This window comes from Barbus barbus, assembly GCF_936440315.1.
Source record: "Barbus barbus genome assembly, chromosome: 31".
In the NCBI taxonomy this organism is placed as follows: Eukaryota; Metazoa; Chordata; class Actinopteri; order Cypriniformes; family Cyprinidae; genus Barbus; species Barbus barbus.
This window is the reverse complement of record NC_136759.1, coordinates 8141033-8164963: the sequence shown is the minus strand read 5'-3', so window position 1 is coordinate 8164963 and position 23931 is coordinate 8141033. Positions and strand designations below refer to the sequence as shown.

Genomic DNA, 23931 nt, shown 5'->3' with positions numbered 1-23931 from the left:
CAAAGTGACTGTTAATAATAGAAAGCACAAATAGAAGAGGCAGTAGATACTGTTGGGGATTTGGTGCATTCCGTTAAAAAACTAAAGTAATCCACTGCATCTTCAGTGGCTTAAAGGTCGGGAGTAAATGACGACTGCTAAGTTCATTATTACATCCAACAACAAAACACCCCAATCGCTAGTCTTGTCTGCACTTGCACCGGCATCTAAACAATGGCGGACTGTACAGCTCACTCAGGGCTGATAAAACAGTTTGTGTTCGTCAACAGTCGTGGGAGGGGCCTGGGCAAAGTTGCTTCATTTTGCTAAGAAACTTAGAAAGTGCTTATGATTTGTGGGGATTTTTGAAAAGATTTTCATTATAGGGTGGTTGTGTACACAAGACACATTTAAGTTCAAGCACCATGTAAAAGTGAATTTTGCATCAGATGTACACTTTAAAGGAACTGAATAAAAATGGAATGGAAATTACTCCAAACATAGCGGCCAGTTCTGTCCTTTTAATTTTTCGACAGTGCAGTAGTCCCATAAACTTTCTTGTTGTCTATTAATAGCTGTTAAGTAAAATTTTCCAAGACATTTTCTTTTTTACTAATCCATCACATCCTCGTTTTCAATTGCAAAAACCCGAATAAGGTCCATTCCCCAAGTGCTGCACAGATTAATCTAAACATCTATTCAAACTAAAGTGCAACAAGTACACAAACAGATGAGGTTTTTACACCCTCCGAGATGCGTTCACAGACGGGTAAGTGTGGGAGTTTGCTGATACTCATCTCCCGAGCAGCTCTTTGGCATTTAAGGGTTTGTTGTTTCTGTCCAAGAAGTGGCCCAAATGGTGCGAGACCCCATTGAGTTGATTTCCCTCGGTCTCTCTTCTATTTTATTGCCGGTTCAAAAAGTCACGGTCCTACGGGAACAGGGCAAGCGCCGAGAGAGAAGAGCGTAATCTCTATGGTGCGAAATACAGCGCAGTGATAGCGTCGCTTCGCTGGCTCTGTACGCGTAATTTCCGTGCTAAAGTTCCCATCAGATTGCATCTAATCTGACCTCTCCAATGGGTTCTTTCATCACAAACCACTGATCTGGCTGTCTTTCAGAACGCGAGGCTTGTCTTCGCTTATTAAACCTATCTGTGTCATACAAGCCTGGGTTGTGTAACGTTCATGCACAAAAACATATTCGTTAAACTAAACAGAGATAAACTGACACATATAGGGCATGTTTTATGCCTGCTCGTGTCTAACAAACCATCTGTGCCAATCCCTTGCTTTGCAAGACAGTCATTTTAAGAAGATATTTTAAATACAGTTCATATTTATCTGCATGCCTCAGTTTAATTATACTTTTTATTGAACGCACATATTGGTGACTGCAGGCACCAAGGCCAGGATAGTAAATCTAAATCTGTTTTAACGCTGTCCCAGCAAAATTGACATTTCGCCCAAGACGACAGAACTGTGAAGATACAATAAGCAACAGCTAAATAAGAAATCTGTTGGCCTCGTGCCTTATCCACTTTATTTTTAACTTAAGAGCAGCCTGGCCATTTGTAACTTGAATGTGCGACACTTCCGGTATTAACTTCCAGTTAATATACAAAAACTTCCATTATGCTGCTTGACATTGCAAACTTATAGAAGCCCATTTCCACCACAGAATAATTTTTTTTTTAAAGATTTAGAATTGTAAGATATAAACAAACTTGTGAGATAAAAAGTTATAAAAAATAAAAAATTCCGTGGCGGAAGCAGAATTGCGAGCTGAACAGAATTCAGAGAAAAAAAAAGTTTGAGATTTAAACTAAGAATTGTGGAATATAAACTGAGACAAATGTTGGAATTCTGAATTAGGCTATATCTCAAAATTCTGACTTTTTTCAGAATTGAGAGTTTATGTTGTGCAATTCTGAATATATCTTGCAATTCTGACTTTTCTCATAATTGCGACTTTACATCTCACAGTTCGAATTGTGAGTGTATATTTTGCAATTCTGAGTTTACATCTCACAGTTCTTTTCTTAAGAATTGCAAGAAACAAAGTCCTAATTGTGAGGTGTAAAGTTACAATTGCAAGAAAGTCGCAATTCATTTAATTTTTTTTATTCTGTGGTAAAAAAAAAAGACTTTCTATTATAACTGGTATTTGATATATATTTTTTATTTTTGTAATAATAAAAAAAGACAGTACTATTTTTAGTTATTTATTGATACTGGCTAATGAATGGGAAGTCTCGCACATTTACAGAAAATTTCTTACTTCTGCATTTTATAATATATATATATATATATATGATAAGGTAATAGGGCTATTAGCCCTAGAGACTTTGAGAGACAAGATGGACCTTTGTCCAGTCGATTGTCTCTGCACCCATCCGCTGATCAAAGCTGGTGTACAGTATCACGGCCACCCAGACTGTACTGAATGGATGGGCTACGGCGGTCTGTTTGACTGGACTCAGGTGTGTGTGTGGATGGATGGCCTCTAGAGCCCGGTTTGACTGGAAACAGGTGTGTGTCATCTATTGCTGGAGGCTCGGGCTGATAAACATTATTGGAGAACATCTGTAGGTTGTCACAACACGGTGCGGCCAGCGAAGCCCCCTTCCATCCATCAGACTCAAGGGCTCAGTCCACCAACAGCCCCCAAGGTTCCATCACTCACGCCGGGCAGCACGCGTCAGGGCGCAGGGGTCCCAGCCTGGCTCTCCCACCTGCAGTGATGGTCCACTGCACTTGAGAAATGCTACAGCGATGGCGCCGATGACAGAGACAAACACTTACACACACATGCATGTAGAGGGCCTGTTCCACTCAGGTGCGCTGACAGGTGTAGGCAGGTGACCTCTGATACGTTTGACCCTCCCATCTGAGAGGTGCAGAGGAACATGCTATCCACAATGTCCCACTACCCTCTACCTACATATCCGTGTCCTACAAACAACACGTTTCACTCGGGTGATCAAAAATAATAGCATGTGTGTACTGTACACTGTTTAGATCTTTAATGAAAAATCATTACAAATATCTATACAAGATACATTAACTTGAAAAGCAAAAAATACATTTAAAAAATGGCTAAAGATATTTTATTTAAAAAAAAAAAAAAATTGTTTATGCTTAAAACAAGAAACAATGGGTAAGAAAATTATTTTTCCTTTCAATTAAATTCATAATTTCATATTATTGTTCTTAATTTTTTCAAAGGGGAAAGATTATTTTTCTCACCCCACTGGCAGATATTTTTCTTTTTTCAAAACATTTCATAAAACATTCATTAGAATTAATTCAAAGGGAAAATAAGATTATTTTTCTCACCAAACTGACATTTTTCTTGTTTTAATCAAAATTTCTCCTAATTTTTTATACATTTTTCAGAAATATTACAAACACTGTTTTTAATTAATAATCTTAATTCAAAAGGAAAATCAAGACTATTTTTCTCACCTTACAATGATGTGAAAAAGTGTTGGCCCCCTTCCTGATTTTTTTTATTTCTTTGCATGTTTGTCACACTTTAATGTTTCAGATCAAACACATTTAAATATTAATCAAAGATAACACAACATGCAGTTTTTGAATGAAGTTTTTTTTATTATGAAGGGAAAACAAAACCCAAACCCACATGGCCCTGTGTGAAAAAGTGCTTGCCCCCTAAACCTAATAACTGGTTGGGCCACCCTTAGCAGCAGCAACTGCAATCAAGCGTTTGCGATAACTTGCAATGAGTCTGTTACAGCGCTGTGGAGGAATTTTGGCCCACTCATCTTGGCAGAATTGTTGTAATTCAGCTACATTGGAGGGTTTTCAAGCATGAACTGCCTTTTTAAGGTCATGCCACAGCATCTCAATAGGATTCAGGTCAGGACTTTGACTAGGCCACTCCAGAGTCTTCATTTTGTTTTTCTTCAGCCATTCAGAGGTGGATTTGCTGGTGTGTTTTGGATCATTGTCCTGCTGCTGAACCCAAGTTCGCTTCAGCTTGAGGTCACGAACAGATGGCTGGACATTGTCCTTCAGGATTTTTTGGTAGACAGCTGAATTCATGGTTCCATTTATCACAGCAAGTCTTCCAGGTCCTGAAGCAGCAAAACAGCCCCAGACCATCACACTACCACCACCATATTTTACTGTTGGTATGATGTTCTTTTTCTGAAATGCTGTGTTACTTTTACGCCAGATGTAACGGGACACACACCTTCCAAAAAGTTCATATTTTGTCTCGTCAGTACACAGAGTATTTTCCCAAAAGTCTTGGGGATCATCAAGATGTTTTCTGGCAAAACTGAGACGAGCCTTTATGTTCTTTTTGCTCAGCAGCGGTTTTCGTCTTGGAACTCTGCCATGCAGGCCATTTTTGCCCAGTCTCTTTCTTATGGTGGAGTCATGAACACTGACCTTAACTGAGGCAAGTGAGGCCTGCAGTTCTTTAGATGTTGTTGTGGGGTCTTTTGTGACCTCTTGGATGAGTCGTCGCTGCGCTCTTGGGGTAATTTTGGTCGGCCGGCCACTCCTGGGAAGGTTCACCACTGTTCCATGTTTTCACCATTTGTGGATAATGGCTCTCACTGTGGTTCGCTGGAGTCCCAAAGCTTTAGAAATGGCTTTATAACCTTTTCTAGACTGATAGATCTCAATTACTTACTTTCTCATTTGTTCCTGAATTTCTTTGGATCTCAACATGATGTGTAGCTTTTGAGGATCTTTTGGTCTACTTCACTTTGTCAGGCAGGTCCTATTTAAGTGATTTCTTGATTGCGAACAGGTGTGGCAGTAATCAGGCCTGGGTGTGGCTAGAGAAACTCAACTCAGGTGTGATAAACCACAGTTAGGTTTTAACAGTTATCTTTGAACACTTTTTCACACAGGGCCATGTGGGTTTGGATTTTGTTTTCCCTTCATAAAAAAACCCTTCATTTAAAAACTGCATGTTGTGTTTACTAGTGTTATCTTTGATTAATATTTAAATTAGTTTGAAGATCTGAAACAAAGTGTGACACACATGCAAAAAAAAAAAAGGGGGGCCAACACTTTTTCACACCACTGTATTTGCAGATTTGTTCCTGCTTAAGAAAAGCTATAAATTTTTACAAATTAAAAAAATAAAAATAAAATCCACCCTAGTGACAGATTTTTTCTGGATTTAAAGTTTTAAATTGACATTTTTTCACCAAACAGGACAAATACAAGAAAACAATATCTTAGTCATTTTACTTCTCAAGTATATCTTGATTTAAGAATCTTTAGATATTTTTACTGGGAAATAAAACAAACATACTAAAAATAATCAGCAGTGTAAAGCAGTACAGTTAAAACAAACAAAAAACGAAATGTTTTCTGTACAAACATATTTCATTAAAATTTTAAGCACAAATACATATTTTCACTGTACAGCGGAATTAAACTTTACTTTGATAACATCCTGAGAGGAACAAAAGAAGAACAGAGGAACAAAACACTTTTTACAGCATTTACAGTAAAAGACTGTTGAGTGAGTGCTAAACACCGTAATTTATAAAGATTAGGATTGTTTGGCATGTAAGATGTCTTTTGGAGGAACTGTCTGTTCAGTTTACAATCGTCAGATTGTTTCTAAATCCTGTCGGACAGCTCCACTTTAACAATTTACTTCAGATGGCACGATGATGGGTAACAATACTGTGAATATTTACAATCAGGCTGTCACGGGAATCGTATCGCAGAACATATATCACACTCACACGAGCCAACCAGATGGATTTAAATAGGATATCTATAGCACAAATGCTCCAGATTCCTGCTACATATTACTTAAAAAAACATAAAAAAGGACTTTATAGACATTGTCATAAAAAATGTTAAATTTAGTGTTGGTGTACATTTACAAGGTAAATTTTAGACTGTGTATGGCATCTATGGAAGGCAGAAACTCCACCGAGTGTTGCTGTATTCACTTTAGTGGTGTATTTGTGGTATGTACTATAGTAATGAGCGGTTGAGGCTTCACTCTGATCCCGTAATAGAGAAGTTCGGTCTGGCTTTGTGGCTCGGTGGGCGTTTGGCCGATCGGATGGTTTGCTTTGTCTGTCTGATGTGGGACTTACAAGAAACAGCGAGTTTATGCACAAACATGCACACAAAACAAGTGTTCGAACTGGTCCACCATGTTGTGTGTGTGACATTCACATTAAACACTCGGTCATAGCCACGATGTGTCCCTCCACCAAAGATACACATATACTCACACTCTCAATGACAGCCTGTCAGTGGTCTTGTGTGCATCCAGAGGGGATGTTTGTGTGTGTCTGTGTTTTTCGGCATTGCTTCCTCGTACTAATTCTCCTGTGGCTTGCTCGTCTGGGGGAAAAACCCATAATAACAAGTCACATACATCCTCACACACTCAATCACCCTTGCCACTCGCCTTCTGCTGGGATGTCAGGAGTGTGTGTGTGTGTTTGGGGACTTGGTATCAGGACTAGGAATGAGAAACACGCCGTCGCCTCTTCTGTAATTTGGAAGACTCATGATTTACAGAAACACCTGAGAAAAAGACAGTGACAGAGAGATTATTGTAATGCATTGACTGGCTTTGATTTCTTTTACTTTTTCTATTGCGAATATAGTCACGGCAAAAGGCACTGAATGCAGTAGAGTCCCTGCAAACCTTTCAGCCATGAATATTTTTGCACATTAAAATTATTGTCGATAATAAAAAAACTATAATATATACAGCACAAATTTTCAAAACCATTTAGGTCCCTACGATTTCGGCAAAGCAGAATGAATGGCGCAGATGCACGGTTTAGTTTACTACACTGTTCTCAGCCTCTGCTGTCTCACTATAAGAGGAAATGAACACATGAACATCATCCCAAAGCTTCTCTGAGAGTCACTTCATGAGCATTTTACCAAAGCTGAGAGGTCTTCAGGGCAACCCGTCAAAACATGTTCAGTTTAATTTGAAGTTGTGACAGAAATATATTAATTTTGTGCAATAGAATGTACCTCTCGATGTAATAATTATGTAATAAAGTTTTATTTTTGAGAAATAATCAAGTTTCTTTTTAACAGTAAATGTTTTAACAGTACACCACCTTTTTGTTTGCTAAAAATGAAAGGATTTGTTTAATTTTGTTGATCGTTTTGATTTTTATTTGAGTTTTATGCTTTCATTTAAAAAAATATAATATACCACACAGGATTTCTGAAAAAACACAGGGCCCTATTATTGTATAAAATATATGAACTAATTAATCAAATTAAGTTTTCATATAAATTAGACAATCTTTTTGATAAATTGTATAATATTAATGATTTCAATTAATTATACATGATTTTTTATTTCAAATTTTTACGTAACCATTAAAAACAGAGTCCAGAAAAATTTAAATAGCAAAAAAAAAAAAAAAAATGGAATGCAGAAAAAATAAAATGTTAAAAATGGAATTTGGGGGGAAAAAAATAAAATGGAATTTATATTGCCCTAAACATTGTTCTATATACTCCATTTTAAAATTTACACACTTTACCCCCCCCCATAAATGAGGAAATGTGAATGATAAATCTGTATACTGTATTAAATGAGGAATTGAGAAATAAATCAAATAAATAAATGTGAATGAAAAATAAATGATAAATACGTGATTCAATAAACTATTTTTTAATTTCCATACAATTTAATCATGAACATATTTATTAATTTGCTAATGTATTCATTAAATCAGTAATAATAATAACATATTAAATATATTTATTATTACATTTACTATTCATACATATATTTATGTACCATAATTTTTTTCATTCCATTTATATTCATCCTGTATTTTTCACTGATATGTCCTCCTTCAACAAAGTGAGGGTGACTGAACGATCACAGATTGTGCAGTTCAACTATACTCATACATAAAATTAATGTACATAAAAAGTAATAAGAGGAAGTTAAGATGAGAACAAAATTAGATGTGAAATGTGAAATAACTATTTGTATTTTTAGGGGATGTACAGGTTTCGAGATTGCGTGGATGGGCCATATACAGTAAGTCCACTCTGACACACTCACACTGTCATGCACTCATTCACAAAGCTCACAAACACATTGTGAAGTGTCCTGCTGTGATTCACTTACAATAACTGTCAGAGAGAGGCGCCGTTACACAGACAGACAGGAGGCCCTTAACAGCTCAGGGGTCCATCACACACACGCACACTGAGGCTGTCGCACACTCTCTCACTAACGCTTTGAGCTCAAGCGCTCGGGTTTGTGTCGTGACTGATACGAATAAAAGACATGTAGAATTTGGGGAAAGAAAGATGGTGAGAGATTAAAGAAAGTGATAGAAGCAGCATGAGCAGTTTGAGTTTGAGACCATACAGCTGACTCTCACACACTTACTTAGCTAAACAAAGACATACCATACACTTCTACGGTCTTTATCTACAGTTAATTATTATAATTATATTAGCACTACTGATTAAGCTAAACTATAACCCTATTTTTTGTAATTTTAGTCAAAAATATTATGTACTTTATTTAAATATTTTAAATACATGATGAGAAATTATGAAGTTAAATATGAGCCAACAGCCATGATTATCTGGATTAACCGATTAAATAATAATGAATAATAATATGTATGTATTATAATTGTTTGTTTGTTTAATCTATTTATTAAATTAACATGTTAAATTAACACTCATTTTTATATTGGAGGATATTTTATCAGATTTCCAGACTAACTTCTGGAGACATTTCTGAGAGTAAAAATATAATTTGTTTTCATTTTAATCGAATACATGATTTGAAATGATCAATTTACATTTGGACTAAGGGTCCTGATTAATTGTATTAATTTATATAATAATAATAATTATTATTAATAATAATAATAATAATGTTAATATTATTTATATACACACCTTATTTATTTATTTATTTTCATTCATTTACATATTAAATTAAGAGCCCTGTTCATTCTATTGGAGGATTTTTAAATCAGATTTAACTAACGTTTGGGGAAAATTTAAGAATAAACATATTTTTGTTTTATTTCAATATTTCTATCAATTACATGATGAGAAATTATGAATTTACATGTGGACTAAGGGACATGGTTAATTGTATTAATTAAATTATATAATAATATGCATGTATGAAATATTATATTATTTTTATTATTATTATTTATGCTCCTTTAATTATTGAATTAATATGTCAATTCAATTACCATCATTTTTAGTTAATTATATTTCATCACATTTAGCTAACTTCTGGGGCCCACACACACACAAACCCTCACCTTCCTCACAGGTGGGTCCCATCCAGGTGAGAGGACACGAGCAGTGACCTGTGCGCTGGTCACACTGGCCTTCGTGTGCACACTGACACTGGAAAGAACAGCCTGGACCATAAAACCTGCTGTCACAAACTGAGAGAGAAGATGAAGGTTTGAAAGTTTGTAGCAAGGTTTGTGAGATTTTGCATAAGATGTGTAAGGGGGGTGTGTGTGTGTGTGTGTGTGTGTGTGCGTGTGTGTGCACCTTTTTCGCAGCGTTCTCCTGTCTTTCCAGATGGACAGAGACACCGTCCAGTGGTCGGATCACAGGGCGCTCCATCACACTCACAGAGTTCTGCACAATCACGTTCAAAATGTCCATCATCACAACCTGTTACACACACAGTCACAGAGAGATCATCAAACATGACTGCAGTTCAGTGAGCTTTCAAGCTTTTAAGGTTTTTAATTTTTGTTTTGACACAAATGTAAAGAAGTCCATAAGAAGTCCATCATACATCTTCTTAAGTTATACAGTAGCTCTGCATGATAAACAGACCTTATTTAATTCATTACTCAGTAATAATCTTCCCGTCTAGTGAGCTGTCAGTGAGTGAAAAAGTGAATCAGTAAGTCAATTTGTGAATGAATCATTCAGGCTGGTTTTGTGAACTTGTGATCAACTGATTCATTTAAAAGATTTGACTCAAAAGAATGATTTGTTCACAAAGAGACTCGTGAACATGCAAGAATGAGAGTTGAATGAATGTCAAGATGTTCACTGAATAATGACAAATGCAGTCTGTTATCTATGTTGTATGAGCTCAGACAACTTGGAATATAGTCGTATGACACTTCCATTGTGGGTTTTCATTTCCTTTATAAAAATGATCAGAACAAAAATTCACCATAAATCCATAAATCATGAACTACTGCTTTAATTCTGAGTTAAAATATACACTGTTTCATGCTGAATGCAGATGTTGTTTTAAAATTTAAGATTACTTACGTTTTTCGCACTTGTCACCCTGATAACCTGGAGGACACACACACTGCCCGGTCACGTGATCACACAGGTGCCCATGTTTACAGTCACATGATTGAGCACAGAGCTCACCGAAAAAGCCAGCGGGGCATCCTGAGATATGGAACCATTTCATTTCACATCATATAATAACAGATTTCAGCAAGTGCAGCAAAAACGATTCTATCAGTGAAGATGATAAGTCTGTCACTCACGGTGTTGGCAGGCGGGACCGTAGTATCCAGACGGACAAGAGCAGCATCCCGTAAAGCGATCACATGTACCGTTATTCTGACACACACACTCCTGCTCACAGTTCACACCATACTGACCTGGGACACAAACTATTGCATGCACAAAAAAGCATTCAGGTGAATTAATCATCATTTGACTTATATTTAATGCACAGAGAATTAAAAGTACTCATAAACAGTTTAAACTGTTAATTTTATTCCTGGTTACGTTAGGATGCAATACCATGGATACTAACTAACCAAACTGTTTACTGTGTATTTGTTTACCTTTTTCACAGTGCTGCCCGGTCCAGCCCAGGCCACATCTACATGTCCCATTCACAGGGTCACACACGCCTCCGTTCGCACAAGTACAGAAACTCCGACACTGCGCTCCGTAGCGCCCCCTAGGACATACTGCACAGAGGACAATTACACATTAAATAGCAATCATTTTGTCATAACACAAATGTTTAATATCTGTGCATAAATATGAGCTGTTTTGTTTCATCATGTAGCAATTCACGCAGGTTGTAGAAACAACTGGATGTCTTGGCTGTATCTGTAGGCTCTGTGTTTCAGCAAGGCGCATGGATCTGTCTTCAATTTGGACCATATGAGCATGGTTTACCAAGCACTGATTAATCCTCATCCAGCACTAAATTATACTGTCAGCACTTAATTTCCACTGGATATCTCATTTTAGCCTGAAACCATACTTATTTCGTACAGAAAAAAAAGAAGTTGTGGCCTGATGAGCTTAGTGAATTTATTTATTTTTATCCTGAGGTACAGTGCATGGCCGAAAAAATGCACATCAGCAACAGTTTATGTTCATAAGTAAAGAAAAGCCCTATTTGAAAAAGTTTGGGGTTGGTAAGATTTGGAGTCTGTTATGCTCACCAAGGCTGCATTTATTTGATCAAAAAAAGTAAAAACAGTAATATTGTGAAATATTATTACAATTTAAAATAACTTGTGATGTGTCTATATATATATATATATATATATATAACACTTTTAATGTATTTCTTTAATATAATTTAAAAACTGAATTTTCAGAAGTATTATCATGTTGAAATAAGCATTATCATTATATAATAATATGATATAATAATTTTAATACTGTCAAATATTATAACAAGTTAAATTCATCAATGCTTTGTTATGGATTTATGCCTTTTGCCACCATTCCGTGTCAAATGCAGCAAAGCAGCCTCAAATATGATCCTTACAGATATGATTATTTATTGCTTTAGTCATATACATATCATAATATCACATATTCCACATCTAGACAACAGAAACTCTACAGACATCCTAAATCCCATCCAAATCAGTGCATGAAATCACGTTAACTCTATGCTAATAATTGCAATTCCATCTAAATAGTCATTAAGATGGTATTGTTTTTTTCATATCAGGAAGTGTGTTCGTTGTTACACTGTACCAAGACAGCAGACTTTCCCTCAAGCAAAACACCTCATTGTTTTATCTATTAACTATGTCCTGCTCCAGATGGAAACTTCCAGTAACAACAAGAGCGCAGATGGCATTATTTTCAAATAAACTCTGAATTCCTCAATTACTACAATTAGCATAGGTCCTCTCATCCCTCAAAATGCATTTAAAGAGCTAGCCACACATGCATTCGCTTGATCACAAACAGCCACACACACGTGCACAAACACACACACGCCACACACAAGTTTACTTAAGCTGTAGATCATTAGTGAAATGGCAAAGTGGGTCTGATTTGGCAGCGCAGCAAAAGAGCAATCATGTTTCTTTGGGTAATTTAGATTGGGAAAACAATAAGCCAATCGCTTTGATTCGCTTGCTTATTTATTTGTTTCCTCGCCAGCAGATCTGCCGACACGGAACATAGAGAACCAGCTACTTATAGTCGTCTGTAAACATTAAACACAGGGAACGTAAGCAGCGGCATGTCTGTAAGATGCTCCGAGCAGGCGTTTTCGAGGCGGCTAAGAAAATCCCTCCTGGAAAGTCCCGTTCCATTCCCACTGATGAGTGATGAAACATGAAGATTAGGAATCTGATCTCTTGCTTCTGTTCTTCAGGAAAAGGGCTGCTGCAATCAAATTCCCTCACGCAGGAAACTGGAGAAATTGGTTAACTAAATATTGTAAATAAGCCCTGGGAGAGAATCAGGAGGAGGGCAAATAGTCCCTTCAAGTGCAGGACTGTGAGACGCAAAGTATTTCGATGTTGTTTTGCTTATGAAGTCATCATAACACTTATGGGTTTCACATCCTAACAAGATGAAGATGTGAACATTGTATATTTGGGAGGGAGGGACCATGGATGAGTGAAGGCACAAAAAAAAGAAATGAATGGCTGAGGTTGGAAAAGTTGGCAAAATAAGTGGGGAAAAAGGCAAATAACAAGAAGGAAAAAGAAAAAAAGTTGAATAGCACGGCTACCCACAAGTGTAGTTATTGTTAAGCAACAGTGGCGACTCATTGGGGGAGACAGGGGAGGCAAAGCTTCCCCAAAATTGTGAGGTGAAAATGGGAGGAGGACAATTTAATGTTAATACAATTCTCAATTCATTTCAGTTCATGTCTCAGAATTTGTATTTTTTGTTTGCAATTTCACAGCTGTAATACCATAACATGTTACTGAAGTTGGAAAACGCCACTTTTCTATTGCGAATGTGCCGAATCTGCTGATGTAATTATAACCGCTAAGTGATAGAGAAGGGGATGGGGAGGCCAGGGGAGAGCTAAGCTCTTGTGCATCTGTTAATGAAAAAAATGAGCCAATCACCATCGAGTGTTCACTTTCAGTGCTGAGGAGTGTTGAGTAAAGAAACCTCGCAGGGGAGCCTAGCCTCCCTTCTGGTATATCAACCAATCATCATAGAGACGTAAATTACGAGATATTAGTTTGAATGTCTCCTGTTGCGCTGAAAATGTATTTATGATGAGTAGTGATATTGAATATTTGATCACCAACAGATTTACCAAGCTGTCATTCAAACAGTATAACTAAGCTGGATATAGGCTACAGCAGTCGGCTTAATTAAACAGGCAGCTCTCTTTTAACACAGACTTTTAAGAAGGGATGGATGTTTCCTTCAAGTGACAGGCCAGATAAGTGAAATTATAATATCTTGCTGTATGTGTGACGTTTTCTTTACGTTTTCTGACTAAAAGCCGATTTTAAAGTGGTTAAGCAAATAATAATAATAAATAATAATAATTGGCAGGGATCCCCAGACCAATACAGTTAGTGTGCCACCTCTATTTTAAAACCCACGAGCCGCCACTGTTAAGTAAAACTTTTTTTTCATTGATTATATAAAGCTACTAAAACTTAAACTAAAATTTAAATTTTAACTGAAAACAAACCCATTTAAATCTTAATAAATACTACAATATAAAACGAAACTAAAATAACAGTGACTATCCACAGAGGTATATACCTTGTTCGCAGGAAGGTCCCGTTCTACCAGTGGCACAGTTACACCTCCCAGTCTCTGGGTGACACTGTCCTCCCTCTCCACACAAACACACCTGAGCACAGTCTCTCCCGTAGCGACCTGTAGGACAACCTGAGAGAAAAAAAACTAATGTTATCAGCTAAAAAAGCAGAATGCAACAGCAGTCTCAATATGCATTATGCAAAAATAAAGCTAAACTACGTTTAAAGGGATAGTGCACCCAAAAATGAAAATTCTGTCATTAATTACTCACCCTCATGTCGTTCCAAACCCGTAAGACCTTCATTAATCTTTGGAACACAAATCAAGATATAAAATTTTATATATTTCATCGAAAACTTTTTCATTTTTGGGTGAACTATCCCTTTAACTTTACACTTTCCAGAGATGCTGAAAAGCAGCAAGATGATAAACATGGACAAAATTGTTTGTCTGATATGTGCTTACATATGCTGACAATTAACATATCCACATCCACTCAGGTGATTTATTATCAGGATCTTACTGATGCTGCAGTTGGGTCCCAAGTATCCCGGCTGACAGATGCAAGAGCCAGTCCTGAAGTCACATCGGCCTCCATTGGCACATCTACACCTCTTCTTACAGTATGGGCCGTAGGTGCCCTCTCGACATCCTGTGATCATTTTTTTCATTTTAGCACAGTTATAAAACAATGAATAAAAATATAAATTGTAATCATATAGAACTGCATTACATCATATAGATACACTACTGTTCAAAAGTTTGATGTCGGTAAAATTTGTAATGTTTTTAAAATGTTCTTGTATCAAAAATACAGTAAAAACAGTAATATCGTGAAATATTACCATTTAAATGAGCTGTTTTCTATCTGAATATATTTTAAAACATAATTTATTCTGGCGATTCAAAGCTGAATTTTGAGCATCATTAATTCAGAAATAATTTTTTCAGGATTCTTTGATGAATAGAACGTTCAAAAGAACTTTTTTCAAATACATGTCTTTACTCTCACTTTTGACTCATTTAATGTGTCCTTCGTGAATAAAAGTATTTATTGCTTACAAAAAAAAAGATCTTTCTGACCTCAAACTTTTGAATGGTAGTGTGTATGATTATATAACCATTGTCTGTTAGATCAATTGTAGATGATCTTTTGGTCTGATTGAACAACTTTGAAAATAAGTTTATTAGGTTGGTTGCATAGTTGTGAATACAAACTAGATATCGATCTGCAGATATTAATATAAAACCTATATCAGATTGATATCTGCAGAATACTGTATGTCTTACTCAGATGACAGCGGTTGCCATAGTATCCAGGTAGACATGTGCATTTCCCAGTGATGTGGTGACAGCTGTACTGATCTCCAGAACATGTGCACATCTGAGAACAGTTTAGGCCAAACCTGCCCTGAGGACACACTGAGAGAGAGAAAACATTAGAAAGTGACACAATACATGCAGAGATGACTTTAAAACTGTGTGTGGGTTTTCCATAAGTCTAGACACATTCCTGAAAATACATCGGCCTCAGACAGGAAGGAGATATGATATGATACGATATGGGAGGCTAGACATTTCATTTAACGTCATTCAGACATTACTTTCACACATTTTCACAGATATCTGGAGTGTCTGACAGAAGCCAGGCTGTATCAGTCCATTACATAGCACAAATCCATATCACACACACACTGAAACATGATTATATGGAAATACATGAGATGTGAGTGTATTTAGGGCTCAACAATAAAGATTTTTGTACTGGCCTAGTTGGATCAGTGGTTATATAAGAGGTAAACTTTCAGGCTAGGCTTTTATAGTTATATATACATCAGTTATTTTATAGTTGTTTTGTAGTTTGCCAAGCTTGCTTTTGTATGTGTAAAAAAAATATAATTATGAATTATTCAAAATTAAAATAATTTTTCACATATAAAATATGCAAAGTATTTTATCTTATATTACATATTTGCATAATATAGTGTATATACATGTATACAACACTACAACACTAACTTTCAATTTTATCACAAAAAGTTCTGTCATGATAGCGCAGGCTGATAATATTCACAGTGTTAAACTACTTAGCACAAGCTGTTTGGTTCATGTTGCATAAACAGCCAATGAGGTTACTGCTTTACATTTAAATGACTGGTTAGCATTCACTAGAGCAGTTTGCAGCATGCTTTCAGAGTTCCTCTGAAACCCTCCACCTCCCCAGCTCCTCCTGCATAGATCTGCTACCGGTTATCATATATGCTACTTGTGCAGCTGCACTATGTCTTACATACTCATAGCACTGTATTAGTGTATGTACTGGCAGTAGCAAGTTCATGTACTTGCTTTGCAGCGGCGATAATCTACAACAACTGCAATAACCAACAGCAGCAGCAATTCAGCAGCATAGCAAATCTATTCCGCCAAGACCAAATACATTAACATTGTCATATCCATCATCATGCTAAAATCTTCTGAGAGTTGTCATGATATATGTAAGTTTCCAAGACATAAAAACACATACAACAAATCAACAAGCTAGCATGTAGTGAAAAAGCAGTACTAGTCCGTCTGAACAAGAGATAGGGCTGTCATCTGGACTCAGTGTCATCCTTATTGTTGAGACTAACACAGATCTGTGTATGTTCATGTATAAATGTGTGTGTGTTTGTGTATTCACCCCATCGGCATGTGTAAGAGATAAGTTCAGACTCCAGACTAAAGAGAGTAATTAGACTGTTGTCATTAGCCGTGTCTACTGCAGTGTGTGTGTGTTCATGTCTGTTCCAGACTTCTTATCCTTACACAGACAAAAACAAAGCCTGTTGTTTGAGTTGGCCGCTCAGCGCTAACCTTTATCAGATGTCTCACATCCACAGAGAGCGAGAAAGAGAGAGTGAGAGGTGTGGTCGGGTGTTGAAAGAGAGTCTCGGAGCAAAACCCCAGTGTGTGTAATGTAAAAATGATAGAGCGACACAGGGAGATGTGAAATACAAGCGATAGAAGTGTGCATAGGGCTGTTTGTACATCATTTTGGCATGATGAATACAATGAAACTTTGCTGTAAATTAAAAAATTAAACCTTAAATTAAAAACGGATGTTAGTCTTTCCCTCCATTCGTTTTGATTAAGCTGCTCAGATAAATGGATGTGTAAAAGATCATTGGTTCTTGAGTACTCTGACAAAACAGGCAACATTATAGGATTAGGAATATAATTCTCCTGCTTCTTATTTTTAACTCGTAAAATGTTTGTTTTTATAAATACTGGAAAATGTAGTACACAATTAATGAGTTAACAGAGAATACAACATGATTTTTCAACTTATTTTTAGCTCACAAAGTCACTGCAATCATCTGAAATGTTGTATATAATACATCCATTAAATAAAGCAGTAATTTTGGGTTCTCTCTGGTGTTGTTACAGTAATAAATCCTACTTAAATTGAAAGAATTTTATTAAACAAAAAAAAATATTCTATATATATATATATATATATATATATATATATATATAAAGAGAGAGAAAGACTTAAAATATAATGGTTGTAACAACAGTAAATTTCATATATAAGACTAACTTATTAATCTTATTATTACCTGACTTTATATATATACAATTTTAAATAAACTATGACTATGGCAAAAGGCAGGCAGTGAAACATAAAAAAGTTTTAAAAATTGACATTTATATATACAGGTTTTTCAGAAAGATTAGTAAGTGCTAAATCTTTAGACAGTAAACACAGTAAAGACATTTCTTATGTTATGAAATATTTCTATTTTGAATAAATACTGTTCTTTTGAACTTTCTATTAATGCATTCTATTTCGAAATTTATTACAGTTTGCACAAATATATGAAGCAGATAGTTATAAAAAATCTTTCCAGAGCACCAAATGAGAGTGTTAGCAAGGTTTCTGAAGGATCATGTAACTGACGGAGTAATGGCTGCTGAAAATTCAGCTTTGCCATCACAGGAATAAATTACATTCTAAAATATATTCAAACAGAAAACAGAAAGAAATATTTTAAATTGTAATAATATTTCACAGAATTACTGTTTTTACTGTATTTTTGATCCAATAAATGCAGCCTTGGTGAGAATAAGAGACTTTTTTCAAAAACTTTTGAGTGACAGTGTATAGAAAAATATTTATATTGTATCTGTTTAATATATATTAGTCTATATGAAGTACTGTGTTATGGTCTAGAGGTAGTTCTTGCTATTTTGAAAACTTATGAATAAGTAGGATGAATGAAAGGAGAGCGATCTTACTCGTCTCACAGCTGTTCCCAGTGTACCCTGCAGGGCAGCCACATCTGCCCGTCACATGATCACAGGCCACGCCCCCTGGACAGATGCATCTTTGCTCACAGTTCCTACCGAACCATCCAGATGCACAGGCTATACACAAACCATACAGACAGTGAGAGAGAAAGCAGATGGATCGCAGAGTGAGTGGCCCGCGTTCACCCATGTGAACATTCCAGTGTGTAATGGAGACAGAATACAGTAATTTGTGTGATGACATGTGAATCGCTGCTATCAGTGCTTACAAACTCCTCACTATAAATCACCATAATCACTTACATCTTACTAACTACAGCCAAATAAAGTACTCATAAAGTGAGTCTGTGAGAGAGAGAGACAGATGTGTTTATGAGTATATAGGGTCTTTGGATGGTGACACACATGTTTGTGTGTGTTTTGTATAAGCGAAAGGCTGTTTATATTCAATAATATTACATTAAATATGAGTATTTTACATTTGAGTGTGTGTGCGCGTGTGTGTTTTAGCTCACTCTGTTGGCAGCTGGTTCCTGTCCACCCAGGTGTGCATCTGCACTGGCCACTCACTGGGTCACAAGACCCTCCGTTGTGGCAGTCACATGATTGACTGCAGTTGGGACCAAATGTACCTGCTGGACAAGCTGGAGCACAAACACATATTTGAATCAAACCACACCTTTAAAAATCTAAATATGTAGCACTTTGTGCAATGCAAAAATGATGTGACGTAACACATGTTGTATTCTAGATGTTCCAAATGCCCATCTTATGTTTAACAGTATTTATAACAGTTTAACAGTGTTTCATAAATAGGAATGTCACGAAACTGATCTGTTATAACACTGTTGTTCAAAAGTTTGCAGTCGGTAGGATTTTTTAAGGTTTTGAAAGTCTCTTGAAAAACAGCATTTTAATCAATTTAATCCTTCCTTGCTTCATAAAAGAAAAAAATATCGCTGACTTCAAACTACTGAACAGTAGTGTTCAAAGTGTTACTAAATATTAAAAAAAATATATAAAGGTCTCCAGGCACCCAAGCTACAGTATGAACAGTGTGACATAAAATAACCCAGTATATGAGCTTTATGTGTCCAGATAACATACTATATCTATACCATATGCAAAAATAATTCTTGAAGCAAAAATGTGTTTACGTGATGCCTGTAAGTGATTTGGACTTAGCCTGACTGCATTAGTTTTAGTAGACACACACTACTGCAAAACTATAAAATAATAAACGAGAAAAAGCAGACGCAAATCAAAATAATGATTTATGATTTGCACTCTTTACAAAAAAAAAAGAGGACCGCAAAACTAACTAATAACATCATTCGACTCCAGAGAGGTTAAATCATGGTTGAGATTACCCTGCAAAACATGTCATGGGAAAGCCAGACGTAAAAATAAAACTTCTGAGAGAGGGATCTTTAACACAAACCTCACTTCATTAAAAAGAGAGGGAGAGTGAAACAGAAAGAGAGATAAATCTTTATTGGACCCCTGATCTATTAAACTACTGATGGGAGATTGCATGAGAAGACAGATGGTACTAAACCAATGTGCCGCAGAGCTCTCTTTAATAAAGCATCTTAGCCTAATAAAATACCGACAGACGCACAAACGGAACACTCCTAAAAAGCATCCTTCCACAGTAAACAAAAACATACACAGATGAGATATGCCATTTAAAAACATGGGTGCATTTAACCTTTCTGCAGCCCACCGGGGGGTTTATATGCACAAACACATGCTTTAAGATATGCATGGGCCGTGTCTGCAAGGTGATAACTGTCTAGGAGGCCTGTGTTTGGGTGAGCTGGTTTGAGAGATCGCTTGGTTATTTCTGTGCGAGGATGCGGCGTTCAGCCGGAGATGAGCCTCCAATCACACCCCGTTTTAATGATGTGGGCAGCTTACCCAGAATGCATTGCGGCGGTGCCCAGCCGGGGGTGCAGCGGCAGGCGCCTGTGATGTGGTGACACTGGGCCTCGTTCCCGCACTGGCACATCTGCACACAGTCCTGCCCGTAAAACCCAACAGGACATCCTACGGAGGAGAGGAGATTTGAGTCAGCAGCGTCTGTGTGTGCGTTATAATGAGCAGTACATCACAGGAAAGTCACGCTCACAAGAGCCAACAGGATGTCAGCATTCTGATTCGAATATAATTAGGTTAGTGTTTTACTAGTGTCCGTGTGGACGTATCCATCTTTCATCACTTCATCCTGCACATCTTTCTTTTTCATGTCTCATTACCTACCGAATGCTCAGCGTGTGAATTGCTCTCATGAGCATTAATTGCGTGATCTCATCTCATGCCCCATGTGCGGCACATCCTCACCACAACAAAGCCAACGTGTGTATGAGGATGACAGACAGACAGACATTTCTAGGAAACTAGAACACCTGCTGAGTCCACAGGTTCACTGTCTGGATACAGAAATATGCCTCCTGTGCAAATATCCCCTGAACTCACATTTTTTCACTTAAATCCCTGGGCTTTCAACTCATTTATGCAAAACTCACATAAAAATGTAGTGCACCTGGCCAAAATGGTGTTTTCTTATTGCTTAGAAAAACATTAAAATAAAATAAAATGTTTGGTTTATGAATATCGGATATTTTTTTAATCTAAAGCCCTGCTTTTCAAATCACACTTCATGCACAAAATCTAGTGGCTAAAATGAATTATTCTTGCTTTAAATGATTGCTTATTAAAATAAAATAAAATAAAATAAAATATTAAGGCAACTAGACTACAGGTTCAAATTTTTAAACAAAAATAAATAAATAAAATTGATTTAATTGTGAAAAGTGAGTGTTGCATAGCATAATAAAGCCAGATTAACAAAGACAAAGCAATTATATATAACTATTATTTTCTTTGGAAAGCATGCATGATAATCCATGCACAATGGGACCACAAAACATACATTAACATTAAATAAAATATTTTTTTATTGATGGTTAGTTTTTCAAAATTTAAGTATAATGAATATGTTTTAATATGTAATGAAGATTCATGAGATTTTACGAAAAGTTTGAAAACTTTCTGGTCTTGTTGTCTGGTTGTTTGACAATGATCAGATTATACAACTCAAAACTTTAGAAGTTTGCTTCTTTGAAACACATATGTGATTTTGTGTACTTTTGTTTAGAAACATTGCCTTTGTACCTACAGTACACTTTGTATAGACTCCACTTACACGGCTACTGCCTTTCATTCACACACACACACACACACACACACATGCAAATGAAATGGAGTCTCTCTGTATGAGCTCAAGTGTAGACAGACATCCATACAATCACGCATATGGCACGCAGATGCATGCGATCACAGGAGATCGGTCTAGTATTCCATCAGCCTGATAAGATCTTGTAAAGCGCGTGTGTGTGAGCGTGTAACGGCAGCGGATGGTTGTGATCAGCTGCAGCCGGTAAAATGTGTTTCACGGCTGAGGCCTTCAGAGATGGAGTCCGATGATAGCACTCAAGAGCTCACTAAAGACCTGCCACATGTGTGTGTGTGTGTTGTTATTCACTCGGGGTGTATGATTAAGAAGCATGGAAGACATCTGAGCCTATGGAATATGAGTGGATCTGCTGGCTACATCCAGATGAACTACCGAGTTGAAAACATCCCAAAACGGACAGGGTGGAATTGTGGGCCTGTGGAGACCTGATCTCTGTAGTCACAGCTTGATTTATTAAAGATGAAAACTGTGAATGTAAAAGTCCACTATAAACCAAAACAATCTGCTTTTATGCGTCTAAATCGATGGCAGTGGAGTTGATACAGATGGAGACGGAACGCTAATGGTCCCCTAAGACCTGATTTTGCCCTGTCCAAATTCTCGTTGTTGGATTTCAGTTGATTTTGGACAGTTCTACTACTCTTTTCCCCTGTTGTGCAGAATCTGGATCAATTCTGTAGGCCCTGGTTATCATATGAATGATAGTTCGTTGCTCCCTAAACCACATCACATGGGTACATTCTTCCTTTCTCTTCAGAAAGATACTTTTTCTGCCAGATTTGTTGTGATTGGGACTACACTGGTTATGCTGTATGTTTCTGATTCACTGAAAAGGATCGGCTCTGGAGAGTCGTTATTTGTTCATGCTGTATATTTCTGATTTACTAAAAATAACTAATTTAAAAGGGTCATTTGTTCATGAATTGGACTACACATCATGCTGTATGTTTTCATTTCACTATAAAACAACTGGTTATTAAAAGAATCATTTGTTCATAAATCGGACTACACTGATCACGCCGTATATTTTTGATTCACTACAAAACAACTGGTTTAAAAAAGATCATCTCATAATTTGTTTGTGAATCAGACCACAGACTGTATGTTTTTACTTCTATAATTTAAGATCAGTTCAAAAGAGTCACTCATTCATGAAACTACACTGGTTGCGCTTTGTATGTTTGGAAAAAATGTATGTTTTTGATTCCTGTTCGCTCATTGAAACACTCATTCTTAACACACAGTTGAGCAACACAAAAACACAAAATGTTTTTGAATGTGTCATAATGACATCAATGCAGAAAACTTAAATTATATGTTTAAAAACATCTAGCAATTAGGTAAAATGGTTTAAGGGTCAGTCTGTGAATCAGACTACACTGGTTGTGCTGTATGTTTCTGACTCAGAAAAAAAAAGGATCAGTTCATAGGAGTCATTGGTTTGAATCAAACTACACTGGTTGAGCTGTATATGTCTGATTCAATACAAAAGGATCAGCTCTTAAGAATCACTTGTTTGTGAATTAGACTACACTGCATGTGCAGTATGTTTTTGATTCACTAAATCATAAGATTTATTTGTTCGCGGATCAAATAACACTGGTTTCACTGTATGTTTGTAATTCCCTAAGAAGAATTGTTTGTGAAATAGACTACACTGGTTGCAATGTAAGTGTGTTGTTTCTTTCAGCCCTTGAGGACAACTAGTTGCTATTATTTTGTGGTCGGCTAATAATCGGTTATCTCATCATATTAGATTCAGACTGCAAACTGGCTAAATGTGGCTGCTAAAAACGGTGCAAAAAAAAACATGCATGGAATCCGTTAAGGTATGAGGCAGTTTGCCTGTCCGTGCATCTTGTATGTGTGTGTGTGTGTGTTTACATGTGGTGGTTTTTCTTTTCTTTTTTAGCTAAGATAGGACTCGGCTTCTATGTTTGGCACTGTGTGTATGTCTGTGCATTGTGGTTTTCCAATAAAGTGCAGCAGCTGGATGTGGCTGTCTCATTAAGCAGAGGATGCTGTCATGGATCCAGCAGGGTGTGTCTGTGTGTATGTTTGTGAGATGTTTAGTCAGTGGCTCAGATTAACCACTAGAAGGCAGATATGACTCTGTACCTACAGGTCATTGGGTGCAAAACCTTGTACCTGCTTCTAGTTCTTATTGACTACATGTTTTTTAAACATATGATCTTAGTTTCCAGCGCTGATGTCATTATGACAAACTAAAGAAACATTTTTCAAGTTGCTTGACTGTGTGTGATGAGTGAGTGTTACAATGAGCAAATGGGAATCAAAAACATTCCATTTTAAACACAGACACACACTCAGATTGCATGATGGGTGGGTTGCCCTCTCAGACTGATTGAGACTTCCTGTTTCCCAGGTGAAGAAGAGGCCCCAGTGCATTAGAGGTTATGA

General features: G+C 36.7%; 1 protein-coding gene across 1 annotated transcript in view; it reads right to left on the bottom strand.

Annotated features, from left to right (window-relative positions):
• Positions 1 to 5194: 5194 nt before the first annotated feature.
• The window catches only part of egfem1 (EGF-like and EMI domain containing 1), a gene marked incomplete at its 5' end in the record, with an annotated part of 52917 nt that continues 34180 nt past the window's right edge, over positions 5195 to 23931 (bottom strand). Inside the window, 12 exons of the mRNA XM_079387284.1 lie at positions 5195 to 6521; positions 9281 to 9409; positions 9522 to 9647; positions 10266 to 10394; positions 10496 to 10624; positions 10802 to 10930; positions 13962 to 14090; positions 14485 to 14613; positions 15252 to 15383; positions 18240 to 18368; positions 18767 to 18895; positions 20172 to 20300. Coding sequence (XP_079243410.1) covers positions 6457 to 6521; positions 9281 to 9409; positions 9522 to 9647; positions 10266 to 10394; positions 10496 to 10624; positions 10802 to 10930; positions 13962 to 14090; positions 14485 to 14613; positions 15252 to 15383; positions 18240 to 18368; positions 18767 to 18895; positions 20172 to 20300 — 1484 coding nt within the window. The 3' untranslated portion in view covers positions 5195 to 6456. The remainder of the gene's footprint in view (positions 6522 to 9280; positions 9410 to 9521; positions 9648 to 10265; positions 10395 to 10495; positions 10625 to 10801; positions 10931 to 13961; positions 14091 to 14484; positions 14614 to 15251; positions 15384 to 18239; positions 18369 to 18766; positions 18896 to 20171; positions 20301 to 23931) is intronic.